The sequence below is a fragment of the Antedon bifida genome, chromosome 5, assembly GCF_963402885.1.
Source record: "Antedon bifida chromosome 5, ecAntBifi1.1, whole genome shotgun sequence".
Taxonomy (NCBI): domain Eukaryota; kingdom Metazoa; phylum Echinodermata; class Crinoidea; order Comatulida; family Antedonidae; genus Antedon; species Antedon bifida.
In genome coordinates this window covers 17,863,028-17,888,030 of record NC_136230.1, presented here as the reverse complement: position 1 = coordinate 17,888,030, position 25,003 = coordinate 17,863,028, and the positions used below count along the sequence as shown (strand labels likewise).

Sequence of the window (25,003 nt, the reverse complement as noted above, 5' to 3'; positions counted from 1 at the left end):
TCATGAGGCAATAACATCAAAGCATGTGATGTGTGGTACCCCCAAGGCTGTGAGAGAGCCTTACCGTGCTAGAGGCAAGGGAGCACACCATCATTTTTTTTTTGGCTACCCGCCTCTTTCCGATCTCGTAAATTTTATGTTTGCCGCCCTCAATTTTAAGAGCACCTAAGTTATGTCAGAAAATTAGGAAAAAAAAAATAGAAATGTGTAAAGATGCCGATGCCTGGCCAGTGTATTCCCTCTATTTATTTAAATACATATGCATTATTGTAATAAATAATTTTCACAATTTGTTGTGAATTTTTAACTTTGAACAAACGAAAAGGATTTCAAACCATGTACTACATTTTACTGTGTTTGAGCATGAATAAATGATATTGAGAAATCAAAACAACTGATACAATGAATTAAATGATGAACAATAGCAGCCTGAACAAGCCTGGCCATCCAACCAACCCATTGGTTGCTACCCCTATACAAATATTGAACAGTTGGTATGCCGTGCGTTATTATGCAAATGAGTTGGTGCAGGTGTAGTGGGGAAGATGGTATTGTTAGTCATTGCGGTCAACACGCCACACTGTTGAATGTTGTTAATCTTTACATTAGAAGATTATTCAAATCTTGTAAAAAACAATTTCTCCGGGCAGGGACCTAGCAGATCCCCTCATTTAGTTTGAGAGTAATCTCGAAAAGAAGTCCATCTGAAAAAGAAGCCCGCCCAAGAATACTAAAAAATGAAGGAGCACATTTGGCTTCAATTGGCATTAGTGCTGAGGCGGGAAGAGCACACGATAACATCTTTTATTTTTCTGTGGCTTTCGCCACCCGATTTTTGATGTTGTAAATGTTATGTTTAGCATAAAAATACAAATTTAAAAATTTACACCTGCACAAACTCATTTGCATAACAACTCCGGCATACCAACGAGGAGATATAAATTCTAAACACGTAACGAAGAGAGTTATGATTCCTTTTTTTCTGACATTAAATTGTTAGTCATTCGCGGCGGTCAACATGCCACACTGTTGAATTTCATGTTGTTAATCTTTTACATTTATTATCCTAAATTAACTTGACTCTCTAAATATCTTTCTTTCAAAATAAAAGAAAAACATTTTATTTTTAAAAATGCATACAGATTCGAACCCCAGCTAGTATATCTGAGAGAATCCAAACGATAGTTACTAGATTAGTCACTAGTCACTTTGATTGTTCGCATTTTAAAATTTTAAACACGCGTGCGCGCGTAATTTTGCGTGCAAATAAGTTCGGATAACCAACAACATTTTCTCCTAGAGAATTTGTTTTCCATATTTCAAATTCAGTTCCATTTGCATCGTAGCAGCCCTATTTTTAGTCGCGTGCAACGCGACTCTACAGCTCACTATGTCGGTCGGTTGGTCGGTAAACACTAAGTTTAGCACGCGACTGCAGTCATGTATGGCCTTGTTTCAAATGTTCTTACCTCAGCCTCAGTGACCATGGTGGGCCGAGGTCCTAGAGACTCTTATTTCCGGCCATCGAGCAGCTCTATTTTTCCAAATGTTCTTACTTTAGCCCCAACCATGATGGGGCTGAAGTCCTGGAGACACATACATTTTTATTTCCTATTTTAAATTATAAGTGCCATTTTCGGAACATGGTGGGCTAAGATCCTGGAGGCACTAATAAATATATTTATTTCATTTGAAATTAACTTAAAGTGCCATTTCCGGCCATCGGGCATCTCTATTTTCCCCAATTTTCTGGCTGGTGGTGTTTGGTGACATTTGCAATTACCATTTTCGCACCTCAGATATTGGGAATTATATTAATAGTTATTATGGAAAATATGTCAATTCACCGATTTCTGTTTTCTGCCCAAGACTATACGTAACATTGTGTTGTTTTGTGAGAATGAAAATTACAAGCGCCCTCAATATTTGCACGGAGGAGAAGCACTACAAACAAAAATAATGTTGGCAAATATAATTGGTGTTTTGTGTAGCCCTAGGCCCTACGTACTTATAACTATATAATGGAAAAAAGGTTGAACTTGGAAGCTCCATGTACGTAATGTTTGATATAATATTGCTAAATATATATATGTCCAATAGATAAGTCTAAACCGTGTCGCTTGAGCTAGGCCTGGAATCCGGGACGATTCGGCCCTGAGACGATTCGGCCTGGGACGATTTGGCCCACTTTTGGTGGGACGATTCGGCCCATTTTTGGGCGAAACCATCCCACTTTGTGGTGCGAAACGTCCCACTTTAGCTGGTTATAAAGTATATAAATTTCATATTTCTTCCTTTAAATTAACATCCACACATTTTAAAATTATTAAAGGGGACCTGAAGTGAAAATAAACCTAATCTGAATATGTACTCAATTTTATTTTCACTAATTAACAAAGAAATTAAAAATTTGAGTGTGTGGGTGCTACAACATGTGATGGTCAAAGGTTCACTGCAATGTTTACATGCTGAAGGTTGCAAGCCTGCCACAAGTAGGCTAGGTTTCTTATTTGAGCCTGAACTAACATTTCTAAGTGATTAGGAGGATGAAAGTGACGATGATAGTAGCCTAATTGATAATGAGTTTGATTTTGGATGGCAAGACAGGAGATAATGACTTTTACTGCTAATTAAATAATAGTATTAGTAATTTCAATTAGAATATTTTTCATTATTTTACTATTTTTAAATGAAAACAATAAATATAATGTATTAACAATATCACATCCTCAAACAAACCAACAGTAGGCCTACTTCTTTTAGTAAGGCCTAGTGTTTATAAAGCAACAAGGTGTACGCCAGTTTCTAATTTGGCGAAAAGACGTGACCAGCTGAGCTGAAAAACAAAAATAACAGTGTTTTCAGGGGATTTCAAGACATGTTAATTAAAAAATCGTAAAAAATATTACTGTAAAATATTTTACTACATAAAGATCAAAACATGAGTTTATATTTCAGGGAATAAGTAATGAGTAATCTGGTGGTTTAAATGAATAATACATATTTTGTCCTTAATGAACCATAACATAACCAGCAGCCGAAATGATCAGGCACCCAAGAGGTCTGGCCGCAAAGAACGACAGGAATCCATTTAAGATTAAGTGGTTGGAGTATGACCAAACAAAGTGTTTATTTAAGAACCCTAGGGCCCTTCTGTAGCCTAGAGAGAGTGCTATGTGTTGCTAACTGTACTTTCACACACCACCTCCAATATCTAGAGCTTACTGTGGGTACAGTTCCTGGGCAGAACTGCACAGCATTCGGAGATCTGACATAGGCCTACTAGCCTATGCCTAATGGCGCTTGCTATAAGTATACACTGTGACTGTGAGATGGTCGCGTGTCCGGCCCTCTAAACCTAAAAAAAACACATCCAACTTGGCAATAGTGGGTAAAGATGATGGGTAAAGACATTGATGAAAAAGACACTAATGAGTTTTTTTTATTGTCAGAGAATTTAATTAAACTACAAAATTAATACCACACCACTAAGCCAGACAACTAGTCGAAAGAAGCAGTGTTAAACTTTGTACATGAGTTATAAAAATGTGCATGCATGAGTGATTTTCAATTGACCAATAAATCCGCTGACAGAACTCTAACTATTCCGTTACTTTAAACTGACTTAATTGCGTTGTCACAGTTCACACAGAATTTTTCCATTACATTTTACATAAAGAAATGAAAGTTCTTGAAATTATAAATATTTAGGGCATGGTTTATAAGAGGTAGTAATGGACGTTAAAATAGGTTTTGGTAGTTTGAGATCACATTGCTGCCTTTTATTCATTAATGAATGCGTTATTCATTTGTTGCTGGTCGTTCATGGTTTGTTGTACATGACGTCATTAAAGTCCACAGAGAGAACAGTAGTCAAAACAAGTTTTAAAAACAGTTTTTATTACTGCTACTACTACAATATGCTTTCTACTTGATTTGTTTGGGTGTACAAGTACACGCATTCTAATTAATTCAACATGAATCAAGTGGTTTTCTTTAAAGTATTTTGTGGTCATTTTCAAGTGTCTCTTAACCTTCGAATATCATTTTTAATTATCGTAAAGTGGTTTATTGATTCACCAATTCAATTATAACTTGTATGCAATTTCTATCAACTTTGCTTTTACTTTACAATATGGGTTTTTAGTGAGTGCATTTTTCTATGTCGTCAATGAAAATATCAAGAGAATGAATTGAAAATAATGCATCCTGGTAGTGACATTTATAAAGTAAAAGATTCGTTTAGATCTCGCCTGAAAAGTGTACTGTATATGGTGATAATAATAATAACAAAAAGTAAAATTAAACTAAATACTGTACTCATTCAACTGTACTGTATTCTTTTTAGTGCAGTCACCAGAAGGGATTATTATGCAACCCCCGGAAATTAATTGTTTTGGCTAAAAAGAAAAAGAAGATCATGTAGAAAACCAAAAAATGTTTTATATCGCGAACAATACTGTTTATTTATTTACTAATATGGTAATATTTTTACTGATACTGAAATTAACATAGCAAGTTGAGAACTCTTAATATAATAAATTAATATCAGGCTAATTACACAAAAGTAGTGAAAGTTGAGATTTTCTAAATCGATGAAATATGAAATATTTTATTAATTGAATTTAAAAAAGAAACAATTATTAATGTAAAATAAAAATGTTACAATTTTAAAATGACTATCATATTATTGCTACCAATTATTTGTATTTAAATTAGTATGGTATCTCTGTTTACCGTATGACAGTGTTAAGTGTTTGCTAGATTATGCCTAATTCCTTCTTACAGGAAAAATCATTTTATTTCAACTCAGCAGAATTTCAGATTGAGCATTCATTGGTTGATAACTTAATCCCCCACTCTATATCTGATTGGTCGTTTGCAAAAAAGCTCCTGTCTCATTTTAAGCATTAGCAAATTCAGGGAGGGATTCCTGTTGATTGTTAGTATGAGCCCCAATGAATAGATATAGGGTCAAGAAGAGGCCACTGAACACTGCCTGCCAGGACGCGCGCTGCCAGGACAGTGTCATTCCATAAAAGTGACTATTTGCTTTCTGCTTGCCGCTGAGTGCAGTATACATTCATAAAATAAGATAAGAAGGTAGGTTTATTTACCATATATTAACGTATAGTCAATTATTTGGCTAAAAGCTATGAAAAAAAATTTGTTACAGTATGATTAAGTTAGACCTTTTACACACTGAGTTTTGTAATATTTGTGTGTGTACTTTCATGTGATTTTCTAACCCCAATTTTGATGTTTATGTCTTTTGTGGCCTCGTCCCACTTTTATTGTTTAATATGTTTATAACATTAATGATTACAGGTTGCATGTAAGATATTAGAGTAGTTTATATAGGATAATACAAAATTGTAGTTACCCTAAACATAAGCAACAATATTTTAAATCACCTTTTTTCTTTATTTAAAATTGAAATTGATTAAAAATAAAATTGTATTAATGAAAAAGATGTTAAAGGTAATTAGGAAGTAGGAACAGCGTTCTAGTTTGGGTAGGAGGATAATAGTATAAATCTTAATTTCTAAAAAGAAAGGATTTAATATTTAATATCTGGCATTCTGTTGATTACTCCATCTAGTAATATTTTGTACAGTATGCATACAGTAGTAAACAAAAGATAATTTATTTATTTTTTTCTAGTCAGCCATTGTCAAAAGGGACAGATAATATTTTAAAACCTTTGAATTTGGGTTTTTAATATTATTTTTTAGTTATTGACATATTAGGTCATATCAGAGTTTTTGGTAATTTTGTGTTTTGTACTTGTCAAAGTACCAGGATAAATTATAATAATAGACTGTAAATATAATATTATTGCTGCCTGGTTTAAATTAGTAATTTAGTGTGTGGCCTGCCAGTATCAGCAAGGATTGTAGCTATTTTATTGTAGGCAGTGACATGACATCAATACAAGGATTAACATTGTCTAACTGTATAGATATATCTGTGTGGTTTTAAATACATCATCTCTGTTTAGCAAAATAGTGTACAGACATAAGTAACAGTTAATTAATTGTATTAAATACTATAATTCTTGAACTATTATCTGTAAGTATACTGTATGTATTTGAATGTATCAATTCATGATATAAAATATCAACTTCCTAGTATTTGTTTGCAAATGCTAATATTGAAGATATTAAAATAAAAGTTTCATACAGTAGGTTTTTACAGTGTGAATAAATTAAGCCAAATTTCTTGGCAGCAGAAACAGGACAAATTTTCGTTTTTAAAATGGCAGCCTAACATTGGTTAAAAACGCCCAATTTTTTCGGTGTTGAAACATCATTTAACCGTTTATCGCTGTACAACTTTTAGCTGCAACGCAAAATAACGGTTACTTGATTGACAGCCGCTGACCTTGATTCAACTACACTATGTTTGAATTGACCGCCAGAGCCCATTGTATTTTGGTAATGCTAATTACTGTCAATGACCACCAACAGACGGTTATTTTGAAGCTCAAATTTAGCAGAAAATAAATGCAGTTGATATAAAAATTATATTTTAAATCTAGTTTGAAATAAATGATATTTATTCGGTGAGGTCTTTCTACAACCATATCAACCAATAATTAAAGGACGCTAGTTATCAAGGACGAAGTTCCCGCTACCGGGAAAGGTTGGTTTATTCTAGGGAAGATTAACCATGTTAAAGAAAAATTGTAATATCTTAAGGATAACACTACATATTATAGATCTGTAGACAGATTTTTAAAGGAGTGGGGATTAGAAGTATTGAGTATTGCATGTGCAGTGAGTAAGATGTAATGTCCCCCCGAAAAATAATTTGTTGTTGTTGAATATGCCATCTTAATGTCACATAATAGTTCAATAATCTACTTTGACCAAAAATTGGATTTAGACAAAATTGATGTACTGTACCTGAAAAAACTGTAATTTAAAGCAAAAAATGATCACATTGGCTGCCAGCCAATGGATTCTGGTTGATTTTAACCATTATGTTATTCTAGTGAAGTAAGTGAAAAACATTGTTTTTTTCGGATTTGTTTTTTACGAAACTGCATCAAGTAGGAGGCCTAGTCGGTCCGACTCAATTAGAGCCTAGCTAGAGTATAGTAGGCCCTACACAAATTGATACTTACCAGGCCTAGCCTTTGTACAGTAGGCTACATCTGTCAAATTATCAAACAATACTCATATTTACAAATTTATTTTCTCCCTTTACTCTCTCTTGAGCTGTATTATCTATACTATTCTGGTAGGTCGAGTATGGTCGACCTTAAATCAAATACATTGTGCATGTTGTAATAATGTAATGTTGTTCGATTTATAAAGCGCTTACAATCAAAAGATTGTCCCAAAGCGGTGAGAGAAAAAAACAGAAAGAAACTAGATTTGAACTCGTCACTTTGACGAGTTCGGGTTATCCGCGCAAACGCAACATGCACATACTTTAAACTATATGAACCTCGACAATTATTATGCCATACTATGACATGAAATAAATATGTTTACAGTGCTGAATTGTACCTATTTTGTAGCATACATCATATTACAGTATTTACAGAATACACTGTATATGTTATATACAGTGTAGCATAGACGAAATTACGAGACCCATCTTTTAAATCCAATTATTAACACGATGACATCATCAAATTAACATATAAAATAACAATTTTAGAAGATAATTATCTAATTAATTACATTAATACAAATTTGAAGAATTTTGGGCACGTAAAAGTGAGATGCGCTCTCGTTTAAACGCAATGAACTTTTACTCAAGAGATGAAAATATGACTTTTTGAATTCAACTGGCCATATGACGTCGTCATGACATCTGATTGGTAAAATATTCACATGAATTCGTATCTACAATCCAATAGCTTTCAGAAAACGTTTTAATCATGATTATCACTTTTTATTCTGACGAGCTATAACAGATTGAAATTTACTGTAAAGATGAAAATTGGGGACCCACGTTATTTACGTTTTTATACATGATGACGTCATAAAAATTAAAATATTTTTAACTCATGCGAAAGATAGTTGATTGACCGAGAGAGTATTAAAATATCTGTGACAATGGAATACGTATAAGCGAGATGCGCTCTATTTAATGTGATGAGCAATAACGAAAGAGTAAAAAATCCTATATTTCACATTTGTGTGGCCATACGATGACGTCATAACATTCGAGGGGTAAAGATTCTGCATGAATTCATATCTACAACATATCTGCTTACATATTAAATTAAAAAAATTGGGGGTCGTGGATGATCCTGAGAAGCTATAATAGATTAAAAATAGGCATAATTTTGACAATATGTTGTAACTTTTGCAACTAAAACGCGCGCAAATGGTCTAAATCAACGTGTTCGTATGGCGTCATTTTAATTTGAAATGATGTCAATCTTTTTTAAAATAACTAAGAAAGACTGTAAAATCATAATTCAAGAGAAAAACACATGATTTTCATGCTCCGCGCGCACCTTACGCGTAATTTTTTTCGCGCGCGTGGGAATTTTTGACATGCTCAAAATGTTATGATCAGCGTAGAAAGTTGATTAGAAATTAATTTTGCGCATTTTGAAATTTTAAATGCGCGTGCGCACGTAACTTTTTGTGAAACATGTCATTTTTAATCCATAGAAAGTTTGCCCTTGATATGACTTAAATTTTCACCAAGTGTCAATACAAAATGACTTTTGGTTTATAATCTATGACCAATCATTGAAATTCATAAAATCGCGCGTAACTTGCGCTATTGCGCTACGCGACTCTAACGTCATATAACAAAGTTTCCTGCACATCTACAGCTACAGGTCAATCTTATGACAAAGTTATACAATCTTATGTTGACAAGGATGACAGATATGCGTGCAACAAAATTCCGGGAAAGAAAGAAGAACAAAGAAGATGAAAAAAAAAAAAGATATTTACAATAACAAGGATTATCCGCAAAACCTTACGGTTGCGGATAACCAAAAAAAAAAAAAACTAGATTTGAACTCGTCACTACGGACGAGTTAGGTTATCCGCAGCGCAAAGGCCACGTGCACGTCATACGTTAGAATATTGCAATCAGGAAAACGATTATGCCATTAAAACAATTTCAGTGTGCTCTCTATTTTGTGTCACGTCTAAGTATATACAGTATACACTATATACTGTATACATACTACATACAGTGCCGTTTAGGTAAAAATAAGTGATCAAAGTTATTTACGCTTTTGAACATGATGACGTCATCACAATTTTTAAAATGGTGAATCATGCGAAAGGTAATTGATTGACCTAGACAATGTAAAAAAATGGGGAGAAATGGAATACGGATAAGTGGAGATGCGCTCCATTGAATGAGATGAGCAATAACGAAAGAGACAAATATCCTATATTTTATATTCGCGTGGCCATATGATGACGTCACAATGTCCTGTTAGCAATATTAATGTATGATTTGATATCTACAACTCATTAACTTCCAGAATATGTAATAAAAATAACTTTCACCGTTTAGTTTAGAAACTACGACTGTTTAAAAAAAAGCATAATTTTGACGATTTTTTGAGCTTTTTGATAAAAAACGCGCGCAAATTATCCAATTCGACGTGCTCGTATAACGTAATTTTAAGTCGAAATTGTTTAAAAGTTGGTAAAATTACTAGAAAAGGCTGGAAAAACATAAATCACGTGAAAAAAGTATGTTTTTGCGCTACATGCGCACGTGCGCGTAAAATAAATGCGCGTGCGTGGGAATTTTTGAAGTGCTCAAAATGACATGAAACGCGTAGAAAGTTGATTAGAAATTGATTTTTCGCATTTTGAAATTTTAAACGCGTGTGCGCGCGTAACTTTCTGTGAAACATGCCATTTTTAATCCATAGAAAGTTTGCGCATGGTATGACTTAAATTTTCACAAAGTTTCAATACAAAATGACTTTTGGTTTTTAATCTATGATCAATCATTGAAATTCATAAAATCGCGCGTAACTTGCGCTGCGCGACTCGAAATTCATAAAACAAAGTTTCTTGCACATTTACAGCTACAGGTCAATCTTATGACAAAGTTATACAATCTAATGTTGGCCAGAATTAGAGATATGCGTGCAACAAAATTCGTGGAAAAAAAGAAGAATATAGAAAAAAAAAAAAAAAAAAAAAAAAAAAAAAAAAAAGATCCTGACAATAACAAGGGGTTATCCGCCAAGTGCGGATAACCAATTACAAAGAAAAAAGATGGGTTTTTAAGAGTGTTTGAAAACTGATTAAATACGAGCATATTCGACCCAACCAATATTTTAATAGTAATTTTAAACCAGAAATCAAGGCAGTGAAAACAAAGACCTCACCCCAATAATTAAAATCAAAGATATCGGGTAAGGCAAGCCAAGGAAGACCCAACTAAAAATCGTACAAACTCAATGATACAGTAGCACTGTACATTTACTTATAGAATTTCTAAAAAACATATTTTGATTTTAGTCTTTCGATTTTTGATCCAGAAACCACTGTACTCCTCACATTAATTGTGAATACATTAATCATGATCAATTTAATTATAGATTACAAAATTGATATTTTGAGAAACCGGCCTGTCTTCAACATTATGTCGATGCTGTACTCCAGCTATTCAACTGGTTTTCAGCTATTAAAAACAATTATCATAGAAGGAGGTAATGTGAAGCGAAGCATCCTCGTATTATTGTGTGCGGATATTTTTCAAGATGGACATCCATTAGACAATGTATACCACGATCGGGAAAACACCCCTATTTGGGGCAAATTGTAGAACCAAAATTTGTTTTAATTTTCAATAACTAATTATCTAACTCAATTTAATTACCGTAGTAAACAGGGTTAAATCAGGTGGTTAAAATCAGTACCGAAAGTACGAACCAACTTGATATACCATCGAGTAAACATTCTAGAAGTAACACATGATTTACCGAATTTTGCCCTTACTGTACGTGAATTTATATATAGATAATGTTTTTTTGAGGGACTCGCAAACTCACCTGCATCCACATTCTTATATTTACTGAAATGTTTTTTTATTATAAGGTTTAATACAATTTTAATAATTCTCACTAGGTTTGTAGTCATCAATAATGACTGATATTGATTATGAAGCAGTCACTAGTGGAGATGACAACAACTCACCAGAGTCGTTACGACCACGATCTAACTCATATGATTCATATTCAGAGGCAGTTCATCGCCAAATGGAAGTGGTTTTTGCCAAGCATAAGCGAGTTTACAACCAACTTCATAAACATGAGAAGTAAGTCACATGGTACTATACGCAGATAATTTGATCAAGGACTTGTGAATGTTCTTATCCCAGGCCGTAATAGTCTTGCTACCAAATACTGTTCTATAGTATTTAATTTTTTGAACACAACAATAATTGTTAGAATTTCAGTTTCACCTTCCATGCTTTTTCATTACATCTACTACAAACAGCAAATAATAACAGATTGTTTTGTCTAGAAAAAATATTCGGGTAGGATACAGTACATATTAAAACACCATCATTATCAGGAAAAAGCATTTCAAAACCTGGATTTATTTTACCAGGTAAAACCTCCTTGAGGTTAAGACTTATACAATGGATATTTGTTATTTACAATGATCTGACCTACATTTTCTAATAGTAATATATGTAGTGTGTTCTAATCTATTGATTTCTTTTGTGAATATTTCGTTTCATGTGCTCTGTAAATTCAATTTTGTTTTGATACTGTAAATACAAGGAAAAATTCTTGCAATGAAAGTTCAAAGATTTTGGAAGTGCAAATGAGAGTAATTTTTGTTTGATTAGTTTAGCAATGAAATTGAAGTAGGCCATGTACTGATAACAATTGACTTTACCAATAATAGTCTAGACAAGCCAGTTAAAATAACAATATTCAGTCTGTATAGATTTATTTTATTTTGTATCAGTCCATTTTATTATTAAGTAATAAACGTTTTACAATTCAATACAACATATGTGACATTGGCACTATTTTTGTAATATTTGAAAGAAATAACACCTTTTAGCAGCTGTATAATGTGTCTATAGATATATTGACATTTGAAGTTTTCTAAATAAAATTTACATTTTACCTATTTTTATTGTATAATAACTTTGGCGAACAGAAATGGGTTACCACAAAAAAGAACGAAATTTAGAAACAGTTTTAGAAACCTGATTTTATTTTGACGTCGTTTGAACGTAAACCATTTTTAACAATTTCAATTCTGAGAAGCTTTTAATATGAGACGTAAAGTATAAGTATATAAAAGTATAAAATAAAGCCTTTTTTCCTGTCTATGATGTAACTTCATAAGCAATCACATGTATTGAATTTAAAAAGATTAGTACAATTTATAGGAAAAGGTAGTTTTACTTATAATAATATAAATTGTATCAAATGGCAAAACAATCGATAAGTTTTTACTTCCACATTTAAATTGCTGTTCAGTTCGCTGTTGATAAACATTAATTATAATGGAAGTATTGACCAATACATTTTTTGAGTAGAGAAACATCGCTTTTCAATGTAAAAAGACATGTTCTCACTCCCAGTCAGTTTTTAAACTTTGCATTAGCTTCTCTGCTGTGTTTAGTGTCTGATTTTGTCACCTGACAAGATAAGCTTGTTTGTAGAGCATCATTGTGTGTATTATTTCCTGATTGCCACTACGATCAAAGTCATTTAGATTCGATATTGTGCAAATAATTTAATAGGCAAAATTGATATAGGCCTATAATAGCTGATATTTTACATAATAAAAGAAAAGTGTGTTTATTGCCCAATTGTCAATGCTAGTCACTAGCCAGAATTCAATACTGAAGAACTGAGTAAGCTGGGTCTAGGACAACTACCACCAGGACAACTACCAACCGGACAACTACCACCCGGACAATCTCCCTCCTTGGACAACTACCCTCCTAGGACAACTACCACCTGGACAACTATATATGGCCCAATCCCATCATGGCAGTCCAAAATATTATTTAATTAAGCTAAGTACAACAACAACAACCCTCAACAACTACCCTCCTAGGACAACTAACCTCCTAGGACAACTACCCCGCTAGATCAACTACCCCCTAGGACAACTACCCCCTAAGAAAACTATGCCCTAGGACAACTACCCTTTAGGTGTACAGCTTAGGACAATTATCCCCTGGACAACTATGATTGGTAACCAAATTAACAAGCTGCTTCTTTTGGTGCCTAGGGTATACTTTTTTTTTGGACCATTCGTTCAGCAAAGACATTTTTTTATGATAAATCAATGGGAGGCCTTAAAGATAATGATACGGCAACATGGCATCACAGTGTACATAAACTGTGCAATCTAAAAAATCGAACCATGCTAAAATTCCTTGGCCACTCAAATCAAGACCTTGCAAATGACACCACAATTTTTTCTTCACCAAGTTGTTTGGGTCATTCCTTACTGATTGGGTGACTAGTGACATTCATGAACCTTTAGATATTAAACAATTTGGTTGCTGTAAAGGCTCCTCTGCTAGCCATTATCTTGTGGACATGATTCAGTCTGTAATTAGTGACATTGAAAAAGGTTTGATTTTACAAAGGCCTTTCGACCGAATTGACCATACGGTCATTGTTAAAACGCTAGTCGACATCGGAGTGAGAACATCTATTATTCCCACCATCTGTAGCTTTCTGATGGATCGTAAAATAAGTACTAAACTTAGTTCATCCTCCCCTTATGCCAACATCACCTGTGGGATTCCACAGGGTACAATTAAGCTTGGGCCAATTTTGTTTCTCATAGTCAATAATATTTCTATGGAAGGCTGTAGATGGTGGAAGTACGTTGATGATCTCACTCTTGGTGACACTGTTAAACATGGTGATGCCCCTAAACTTCAATCTTGTCTTGATGACCTTACTGAGTGGTGTGATACAAATCACATGGTCCCTAAACCCTCTAAGTGTCATATCATGAGAGTCAATTTTTTGAAAAGAAATATTCCCCCTCCCAATTATTACCTAGCGGTATGACAATGACACTCAATGTTATTTTGTGTATGTCGCTCCTTGGACTTATTATCCAGGATGACTTGAAATGGGACAATAATGTCAGTGACATGGTCAAAAGAGCATCCAGAAGGTTATACCGTAGTTCCCCGGGTATAATCCCACCCCCCTTGTACGTGAAATTTGCCCGAATTTGGGAGGTGGGACTATACCCGGGGATTTCCCGCTGCATGAACTGAAAATGACCATATTTCTTCTAGCTACGATTTAGGCTATCTAAAAGCTATATTCCGATGTAGGCCTAGCAATTAGACGGCCAGGACATCTAGGCCTACACGGCCTAATTGGTCTTACCTGTGCTATGCCTACCGTATAGATTTTCCCCGAGATTTCTACTTAAAAAATACCCTAAAATGTGATCTAGGCCTAGCTTCCTAAATCGACATGAACTCGATCGTACGAGTTCTCCATGTTCACCCACACGCTCGAGCTCTCTGTGTAAATCGCATGGTGTTAAGTTGCATGTGACACAAACTCTACTGCACAAGCCGGTCGGTATAGAGGGCGGTGTTTTTTTTATGGTAATCAAGCATGCAGAGTAGTGTAAACAACAATAGTAGAGCAGTTAACGCCATAAAAATAGCCAAGTTGTGCACTTTATTACCAAAGCATGAAACTTTCCACAAAGTTTCTTTGATGTATATAGATTCAAAATATCGGGGGGTGCCAAGTGTGCAACGTCCGGTATGGCGGCCATCTTGCTTTCAAAATGGCCACCATAAAAACAAAAAGTGTTCATATCTTGGCAACTATAAACAGTAGAGACTTGATTCCGGTGTTAAATTGTTCACAAACCACATATTTCTATTTGCTCTAATGAAAAGTTTCGTCCAAAAATGACCGAAATGACGTTTCTTCCAGTTTGATCTTTGACCTCTTATCTGTATACCCAGTAACTACTGATCATTTTCAATCGATTTTGGTGTCATTTTGTTCAAAATAGAGACATTTATATTTGTAGTAATGACACATTTTCACATAAAATGACTGGAAATACAATTTATAACCTTTGACATATATAATTATGTGAACATACTGTATGTGGTTTACATTGGTATAAATGCACCTAATTTTTATACCGAAATAAATGACACTTAACTAAAAAATGACCAGGAATTATTATTCTGAATTTTTGACGTGATAGGATAGGCATAATGACAGATCACTGAGCTCATCTATGCCCACTTGTTTGCTTAACTGTGATTTGTCAATCGTTAGATAAAAGTTTTGGTCCTCTCTCCTTCATCTTTTCTTTTTTTTAAATGTATTATACCATATGTTGAATTGAATTGTTAGATGCCATTTGGAAAAATTTTTGATGTAAAGTAGCATTCTTTCGTTGGCCTCTTTGATGTTGCATATGAGACAAGTTCGGAAAGTTCTCATTTTCATGAGTTAAGAGAAGAGAATACCGTCTTTCAAAGTACTTACTACAAACTTATCCTGCATTTGTGCAGTAGACCTACTTTCTTTAGTCAAAAACTCAGATAATTCTTGTTCATTTTCGTTGCATCTAAAAAAATGTACTTCATTTTTATGGTAATGGGCCTTTGCTGTAAACCTTTCATCTGAATCATTTTCCTCGATTTTCTCTAGTCATTGATTTTTTAGCAAAATCCGAACCAAATCAATTCGTAAAAGACATCTCAATATAATTATTCAAGTAATCCTCAAATTAGTGACATGGACCTACAATATACTGTTCTGTACAAGACCTTTTTAGGCATTCACCTGTGGACTTTCACTTTGAAGGTCATGGTCTCCTAATCATACAAGAAACAATGTCTGATTTAATCAATCAAAGTAGTGGGTCCAGACAAAGAAGGGGGTGTAAGACCATCCACAGACAAAGAAGGGGGTGTAAGACCATCCACAGACAAAGAAGGGGGTGTAAGACCATCCACATACAAAGAAGGAGGTATAAAACCATCCACATACAAAGAAGGGGGTATAAGACCATCCACAGACAAAGAAGGGGGTATAAGACCATCCACAGACAAAGAAGGGGATATAAGACCATCCACAGACAAAGAAGGGGGTGTAAGACCATCCACAGACAAAGAAGGGGGTGTAAGACCATCCACACACAAAGAAGGGGGTATAAGACCATCCACAGACAAAGAAAGGGGTATAAGGCCATCTACAGACAAAGAAGGGGGTGTAGGACCGTCCACAGACAAAGAAGGGGGTGTAAGACCATCCACAGACAAAGAAGGGGGTGTAAGACCATCCACATACGAGAAGGAGGTATAAAACCATCCACATACAAAGAAGGGGGTATAAGACCATCCACAGACAAAGAAGGGGGTATAAGACCATCCACAGGCAAAGAAGGGGATATAAGACCATCCACAGACAAAGAAGGGGGTGTAAGACCATCCACAGACAAAGAAGGGGGTGTAAGACCATCCACACACAAAGGGTATAAGACCATCCACAGACAAAGAAAGGGGTATAAGGCCATCTACAGACAAAGAAGGGGTGTAGGACCGTCCACAGACAAAGAAGGGGTTGTAAGACCATCCACTGACAAAGAAAGGGGTATAGGACCATCCACAGACAAAGAAGGGGGTGTAGGACCGTCTACAGACAAAGAAGGGGTTGTAAGACCATCCACTGACAAAGAAAGGGGTATAGGACTACTTACAGACAAAGAAGGGGGTGTAGGACCATCCACAGACAAAGAAGGAGAGGTAAGACCATCCACAAACAAAGAAGGGGGTATAAGACCATCCACAGACAAAGAAGGGGGTGTAAGACCATCCACTGACAAAGTAAGGGGTATAGGACTACTTACAGACAAAGAAGAGGGCATAAGACCATCCACAGACAAAGAAGGAGGTGTAGGACCATCCACAGACAAAGAAGGGGTGTCGGACCATCTACAAACAAAGAAGGGGATGTAAGACCATCTACAGACAAAGAAAGAGGTGTAAGACCATCCACACACAAAGAAAGGGGTTTAATACCATCAACAGACAAAGAAAGGGATGTAATACCATCAACAGACAAAGAAGGGGGTATAAGACCATCCACAGACACAGAAGGGGGTATAAGACCATCCACAGATAAAGAAAGGGGTGTAAGACCATCTACAGACAAAGAAGGAGGGTTAGGACCATATTAACCCAGGAAGCATACAAAAAGAAGATGCAATCAAAATAGGCCTACCACTTGGAAAACAATAAATTGTAGAATAACTGAGGCTTAATTGTTGAAATATAAAGGGTTCTTTGTAAGGTCATTAATTATAATAATATTGATATAAACACGATCATCATACTAATTATTTGAAATTCAAATACAGTCTATCTCGAAAAGAAGCTCATACTATCACCTTTTTGAGGTTTTACGGTATTCCATGAATCCATACATGTATGTTATTTCCTCTGTCAAACTAATAAAACTTTTAGCGAATCAGAAGGTGCCAACATCGTTGAACTAATGGTACCACCAAGCACAATGTTTACCAATTTTATGTACTATATACAATTTAAGTCCATTAATCATTTAATATAATTACGCCTATCAGGAAAAAGTTCAAAATTAGGTGCATTTAAGACCAACAAAAACCACATACAGTATATTCACATAATTAAAAATCAATAAATAAATGTCAAAGGTCATAAATTGTATTTTCGGTCATTTTATGTGAAAATGTTCCATTACTACAAATATAAATGTATTTATTATGAACAAAATGAAACCAAAATCGATTGAAAATGACCAGTAGTTACAGAGATATACAAATACGAGGTCAAAGGTCAAACTGTAAGAAACGTCATTTCCGGTCATTTTTGGACGAAACTTTTCACTAGAGCAAATAGAAATATATAGTTTGTGAACAATTTGATACCAGAATTAAGTCTCTAATGTGTATAGTTGCCAAGATATGAACATTTTTTGATTTTATGGTGGCCATTTTGAAATCAAGATGGCCGCCATACCGGACGTTGGACACTTGGCACCCCACGATATTTTGAATCTATATACATCAAAGAAACTTTGTGCCAAGTTTCATGCTTTGGTAATAAAATGCACAGCTCATGTCATTAACTGCAAGAAAGAATGTACACGACGGCGAAAGGATGTACAGAACGTGATGATCGGGACATGCTAGCCTTAAGGTTGTTTTCAACTTAACAATGTTTAATGAGTTTTAAGTCAGCCAAATTCAGAGAAATTACTCTATTTTTTTGGTGAGAAATTGACGTCGGCCTAGCTAGCTACAGTAGGCCTAGGCCCACCTCTGGCCTAATGTTAAATTATACACTGGGACTTTGCCCGGGGATATGCTTGCGTGCGAAAGTAATCGTAAAGTCGGGGGTGGGATTATACCCGAGGTGGGATTATACCCGAGGAACTACGGTATACGTTATATATTCTTAGAAGGGCCAATGTACCAGTTCATGATATGATATCAGTTTATGTTTGTTATATTCGCTCAATCTTAGAATACGCCTGCCCTGTGTGGCATGGAAGCATCAATAAGGCCCAAATACCGACCATTGAAAGAGTGCAAAAGAGAGTTTACGTGTTATTCTGGGTCCTGCTTCCCTTACGTATGAGTCAGCTCTTGAGCTTACAAATCTGACCACTCTCGCATCTAGACGAGAGACGTTAATTTTAAAATTTGAAGATAGGCTCTTGAAATCGGAGTTGTACAGAACTGTTTTGCCCGACTACCGCATTATTACTGGAGAGCTTAGATCAACCACGGTAGATAAACCTGTTTGTAGAACTAACCGTCTTAAGACCTCGCCTGCCCTTACTATAAGTAGAATCCTTAATTTAAACAGTACTTAAAATGATCACACGCTGAAGATGGCTATGTTATAAATATATACACATATAGACCTATGCATTTGTATATAAATTTTGGAGTTTTTTAATACAATTTTATTTTTTAACTGACTTTTTCAAATTTTTTAATGTTTTGTATAAATGTTGTATTTTTTAAATATTTGTGTTCTCATATATATTTTTGTAAATCAACAATTTCAGCCTTCGAGCTTCATGTTTTTTACTATATAAACCTGAATAAATAAATAAAAATAAATAAATAAAATTGAAAACAAATTGTGTGTAAAGGAGGGGACTACATGGGCGGTGTACTAAATACATTATTTGACGTGAAATTATTATCTACCGGTCTTATAATATGTATATATACAGTATTTGTAGTCTATTTTGTAATAACTGTAGCAATATTTATATAAAAAAACTTACAGGACACAAACAATGACACAACCCGAAAATAATTTCCTCAAGAAGAATAAGAATTTAGAACCTGTCGAACAGGGGAGAGAGAGAGAGAGATTGATTTTCAAATCGTCTAATGTATTGTAATCATTCAATTAATTAATATTGTTAGGATTTTTTGGAAAAATTTAATGTAAAATTAGGAGGTTCTTTGCTGTAGAATATGAAAAGTTCAAGTTAGACAAAAACACATTATGGGTATTATTCCTATTTATTGTCCTATTTTCTCAGGGGTTGAGAGAAATGTAAAAAAAAATCAATTAAAGTTCCTCTATGAAGTAAAAGTATTAACAGCCAAACCAATATTCCATATACCGGACTTGCAGTAAACGTATAATGTCATTAAACATCACGTAAAGCATTTGTTTTGGAAAAGAAAATAGGGAAAAAAAATCGGGCTGATAAAAAATAACTTTTTAAAAATGATTTTCTATTGACTGGTGCAACTAGGTAAACTGTATGTTCCTAGATTTCTATATGGCATCTTCATGTCATGCAAGAATAAAATAAGCCCACCCTTTTATTTTTCAAAATTGGAATACGTTTTAAGATAATTTGAAGGGTTATCGATTCTCGTTTAATGTCATATAACTGACGAATACGCATATTAAAAGATTCAAATGCTTTCATTTAAGATCAATCTCTGAGTCTCTCCCTAAGTTCAGTAGGTTTTACAAGATCATAGTCAAAGTGTAATGTAATTTATTATTAGAAAAAAGCATAATAAATGAAACTAGATTTGAACTCGTCACTACGGACGAGTTAGGTTATCCGCAGCGCAAAGGCCACGTGCACGTCATACGTTAGAATATTGCAAACAGGAAAACGATTATGCCATTAAAACAATTTCAGTGTGCTCTCTATTTTGTGTCACGTCTAAGTATATACAGTATACACTATATACTGTATACATACTACATACAGTGCCGTTTAGGTAAAAATAAGTGATCAAAGTTATTTACGCTTTTGAACATGATGACGTCATCACAATTTTTAAAATGGTGAATCATGCGAAAGGTAATTGATTGACCTAGACAATGTAAAAAAATGGGGAGAAATGGAATACGGATAAGTGGAGATGCGCTCCATTGAATGAGATGAGCAATAACGAAAGAGACAAATATCCTATATTTTATATTCGCGTGGCCATACGATGACGTCACAATGTCCTGTTAGCAATATTAATGTATGATTTGATATCTACAACTCATTAACTTCCAGAATATGTAATAAAAATAACTTTCACCGTTTAGTTTAGAAACTACGACTGTTTAAAAAAAAGCATAATTTTGACGATTTTTTGAGCTTTTTGATAAAAAACGCGCGCAAATTATCCAATTCGACGTGCTCGTATAACGTAATTTTAAGTCGAAATTGTTTAAAAGTTGGTAAAATTACTAGAAAAGGCTGGAAAAACATAAATCACGTGAAAAAAGTATGTTTTTGCGCTACATGCGCACGTGCGCGTAAAATAAATGCGCGTGCGTGGGAATTTTTGAAGTGCTCAAAATGACATGAAACGCGTAGAAAGTTGATTAGAAATTGATTTTTCGCATTTTGAAATTTTAAACGCGCGTGCGCGCGTAACTTTCTGTGAAACATGCCATTTTTAATCCATAGAAAGTTTGCGCATGGTATGACTTAAATTTTCACAAAGTTTCAATACAAAATGACTTTTGGTTTTTAATCTATGATCAATCATTGAAATTCATAAAATCGCGCGTAACTTGCGCTGCGCGACTCGAAATTCATAAAACAAAGTTTCTTGCACATTTACAGCTACAGGTCAATCTTATGACAAAGTTATACAATCTAATGTTGGCCAGAATTAGAGATATGCGTGCAACAAAATTCGTGGAAAGAAAGAAGAATATAGAAAAAAAAACTAGACATGAAACTCGTCACTTTGACGAGTTAGTTATCCGCACGACAAACGCCACGTGAACATCATACGTTGAAATATTACACACAGAAAAAGATTATGGCATTATGACCTGAACTGAAGAATATGTTGTTATTGCTGAATTCTATTGTTTTGATTCATATATAGTATACACAGTATAATCTATCCGTATCACATACAGTGTACATGTAGAATAGGTGAAATTACGGGACCCGCTATTTATTGCAATTTTTAACATGTTGACGGTTTTAAAATGAAATGCGAAGGTAGCAATTTTGCAAGGAAATTATCTCAGCAACAACATGTTAACGTGTAGAAGAAATTTTAATACGTGAAATATTAATGCGCGCTCTTTTAAATGTAATGAACTATGACGCAAAATATGAAAATACGACTTTTTTTATTTAACTGGCCATATGATGACGTCACAACATCCGATTGGCAAAATTTTCACATGATTTTGTATCTACAATCCAATAGCTTCCAGAAAACGTTTTAATCGTGATTATTACATTTTATTCTTACGAGCTATAACAGATTAAAATTTACTGTAAAGATAAAATTAATGACCCACGTAATTTAAATTTTTAGGCATGATGACGTTATAAAAATTAAAATATTTTTAACTCATGCGAAAGATAGTTGATTGACCTAGATAATATTAAAATCTCGGAGAAAATGGAAGACGGATAAGCGTGATGCGCTCCATTGAATGTGATGAGCAATAACGAAAGAGACAAAAATCCTATTTTTTACATTTGTGTGGCCATACGATGACGTCACAACATCCGTAAGGAAAAAATTCTGCATGAATTCATATCTACAACATATCTGCTTACATATTAAGTTAAAAAACTCGGGGGTAACGGTTGATCCTGAGGAGCTATAATAGATTCAAAATAGGCATAATTTTGACAATATTTTGTAACTTTTGCAACTAAAACGCATGCAAATGGTCTAAATCAACGTGTACGTATGACGTCATTTTAATTTGAAATGATGTCAATCTTTTTAAAAATGAATAGGAAAGGCTGGAAAATCACAATTTAATAGAAAAAAACATGATTTTCATGTTGCGTGCGCACTGCACGCGTAAAATTGTTCGCGCGCGCGGGAAATTTTGACATGCGCAAAATGTCATGAACGGCGTAAAAAGTTGATTAGAAATAAATTTTGCGCATTTTAAAATTTTTAATGCGCGTGCGCGCGTAACTTCTTGTAAAACACGCAATTTTTAGTTAACTAAAAGTTTGCCCTTGATATGACTTAAATTTTCATAAAGGGTAAAAAAAAAATTACTCTTGGTTTTTAAGCTATGATCAATCATTAAAAATCATAAAATCGCGCGTAAGTCACGTTGCGCAACTCTGACGTCATTCAAAATAGGAGGTGCACAACTTCACGTAAATGCCCATATGTTGTCAAAGTTATGAAATATTATGTTTACACATTTTAGAGATACGTGAGCCACAAAAAAACGGGAAAGAAATAAGAATAATACAGAAAAAAAATAATGATCCACTACAATCACAAGGAGTTATCCGCTACTAAGCGGATAACTAACTAGACATGAAACTCGTCACTTTGACGAGTTAGTTATCCGCACCACGACAAACGCCACGTTCACATCATACGTTGGAATATTGCACACAGATAAAGATTATGGCATTATGACAAGAACTGAAGAATATGATATGCTGTTAGTGCTGAATTCTGTCAATTTTGTGTCATATAGCATATACATGCAAACAGTATAATCTGTATACATATTACATACAGTGTAGAATAGGTGAAATTACGGGACCCGCCATTTATTCCAATTTTTAACATGGCGACGGTATCAAAATGAAACACTTGGATAGCAATTTCAGAAGGAAATTATCTCAGGAACAACATATTAACGTGTAGAAGAAATTTGAATACATAAAATATAGATGCGCACCCTTTTAAATGTGATGAACTATTACGCAAAATATGAAAATTTGACCTTTTTAATTAAACTTGTCATATGATGACGTCACAACATCTGATTGACAAATGTTCACATGAATTCGTATCTACAATCCAATAGCTTCCAGAAAACGTTTTAATCGTGATTATCACATTTTATTCTTACGAGCTATAACAGATTAAAATTTACTGTAAAGATAAAATTAATGACCCACGTAATTTAAATTTTTAGGCATGATGACGTTATAAAAATTAAAATATTTTTAACTCATGCGAAAGAAAATTGATTGACCTAGATAATATTAAAATCTCGGAGAAAATGGAAGACAGATAAGCGTGATGCGCTCCATTGAATGTGATGAGCAATAACGAAAGAGACAAAAATCCTATTTTTTACATTTGTGTGGCCATACGATGACGTCACAACATCCGTAAGGAAAAAATTCTGCATGAATTCATATCTACAACATATCTGCTTACATATTAAGTTAAAAAACTCGGGGGTAACGGTTGATCCTGAGGAGCTATAATAGATTCAAAATAGGCATAATTTTGACAATATTTTGTAACTTTTGCAACTAAAACGCATGCAAATGGTCTAAATCAACGTGTACGTATGACGTCATTTTAATTTGAAATGATGTCAATCTTTTTAAAAATGACTAGGAAAGGCTGGAAAATCACAATTTAATAGAAAAAAACATGATTTTCATGCTGCGTGCGCACTGCACGCGTAAAATTGTTCGCGCACGCGGGAAATTTTGACATGCGCAAAATGTCATGAATGGCGTAAAAAGTTGATTAGAAATTAATTTTGCGCATTTTAAAATTTTAAATGCGCGTGCGCGCGTAACTTCTTGTAAAACACGCCATTTTTAGTTAACTAAAAGTTTGCCCTTGATATGACTTAAATTTTCACAAAGTGTCAAAACAAAATTACGCTTGGTTTTTAAGCTATGATCAATCATAAAAAATCATAAAATCGCGCGTAAGTCACGTTGCGCAACTCTGACGTCATTCAAAATAGGAGGTGCACAACTTCACGTAAATGCCCATGTGTTGACAAAGTTATGAAATGTTATGTTTACCCATTTTAGAGAAACGCTCCTCACAAAAAGGAAGGAAAGAAAGAAGAACTAGACATGAAACTCGTCACTTTGACGAGTTAGTTATCCGCACGACAAACGCCACGTGCACGTCATACGTTAGACTTTTGCACACAGAAAAAGAGTATGGCATTATGACCTGATCTGAAGAATATGATATGTTGTTAGTGCTGAATTCTGTCAATTTTGTGTCATATAGTATATACAGTATAAACAGTATAATCTGTATACATATTACATACAGTGTAGAATAGGTGAAATTACGGGACCCCCGGTTATTCCTATTTTTAACATGGCGACGGTATCAAAATGAAAAACTAAGACAGCAATTTCGGAAGGACATTATCTCAGCAACCACATATTACCGTGTAGAAGAAATTTGAATACGTAAAATATAGATGCGCGCCCTTTTAAATGTGATGAACTATTACGCAAAATATGAAAATACGACTTTTTTTATTCAACTGGCCATATGATGACGTCACAACATCCGATTGGCAAAATGTTTACATAAGTTCGTATCTACAATCCAATAGCTTCCAGAAAACGTTTTAATCGTGATTATCACATTTTATTCTTACGAGCTATAACAGATTAAAATTTACTGTAAAGATAAAATTAATGACCCACGTAATTTAAATTTTTAGGCATGATGACGTTATAAAAATAAAAATATTTTTAACTCATGCAAAAGATAGTTGATTGACCTAGATAATATTAAAATCTCGG

At 34.3% G+C, this 25,003-nt stretch overlaps 1 protein-coding gene across 1 annotated transcript in view; it reads left to right on the top strand.

Moving 5' to 3' along the window:
• Positions 1-1,934: 1,934 nt before the first annotated feature.
• LOC144842619 (ATP-binding cassette sub-family C member 5-like) overlaps positions 1,935-25,003 on the top strand; it is a 104,249-nt gene continuing 81,180 nt past the window's right edge. The window contains exons 1-2 of the mRNA XM_078699078.1: positions 1,935-2,052; positions 11,082-11,271. Coding sequence (XP_078555204.1) covers positions 11,099-11,271 — 173 coding nt within the window. The 5' untranslated portion in view covers positions 1,935-2,052; positions 11,082-11,098. The remainder of the gene's footprint in view (positions 2,053-11,081; positions 11,272-25,003) is intronic.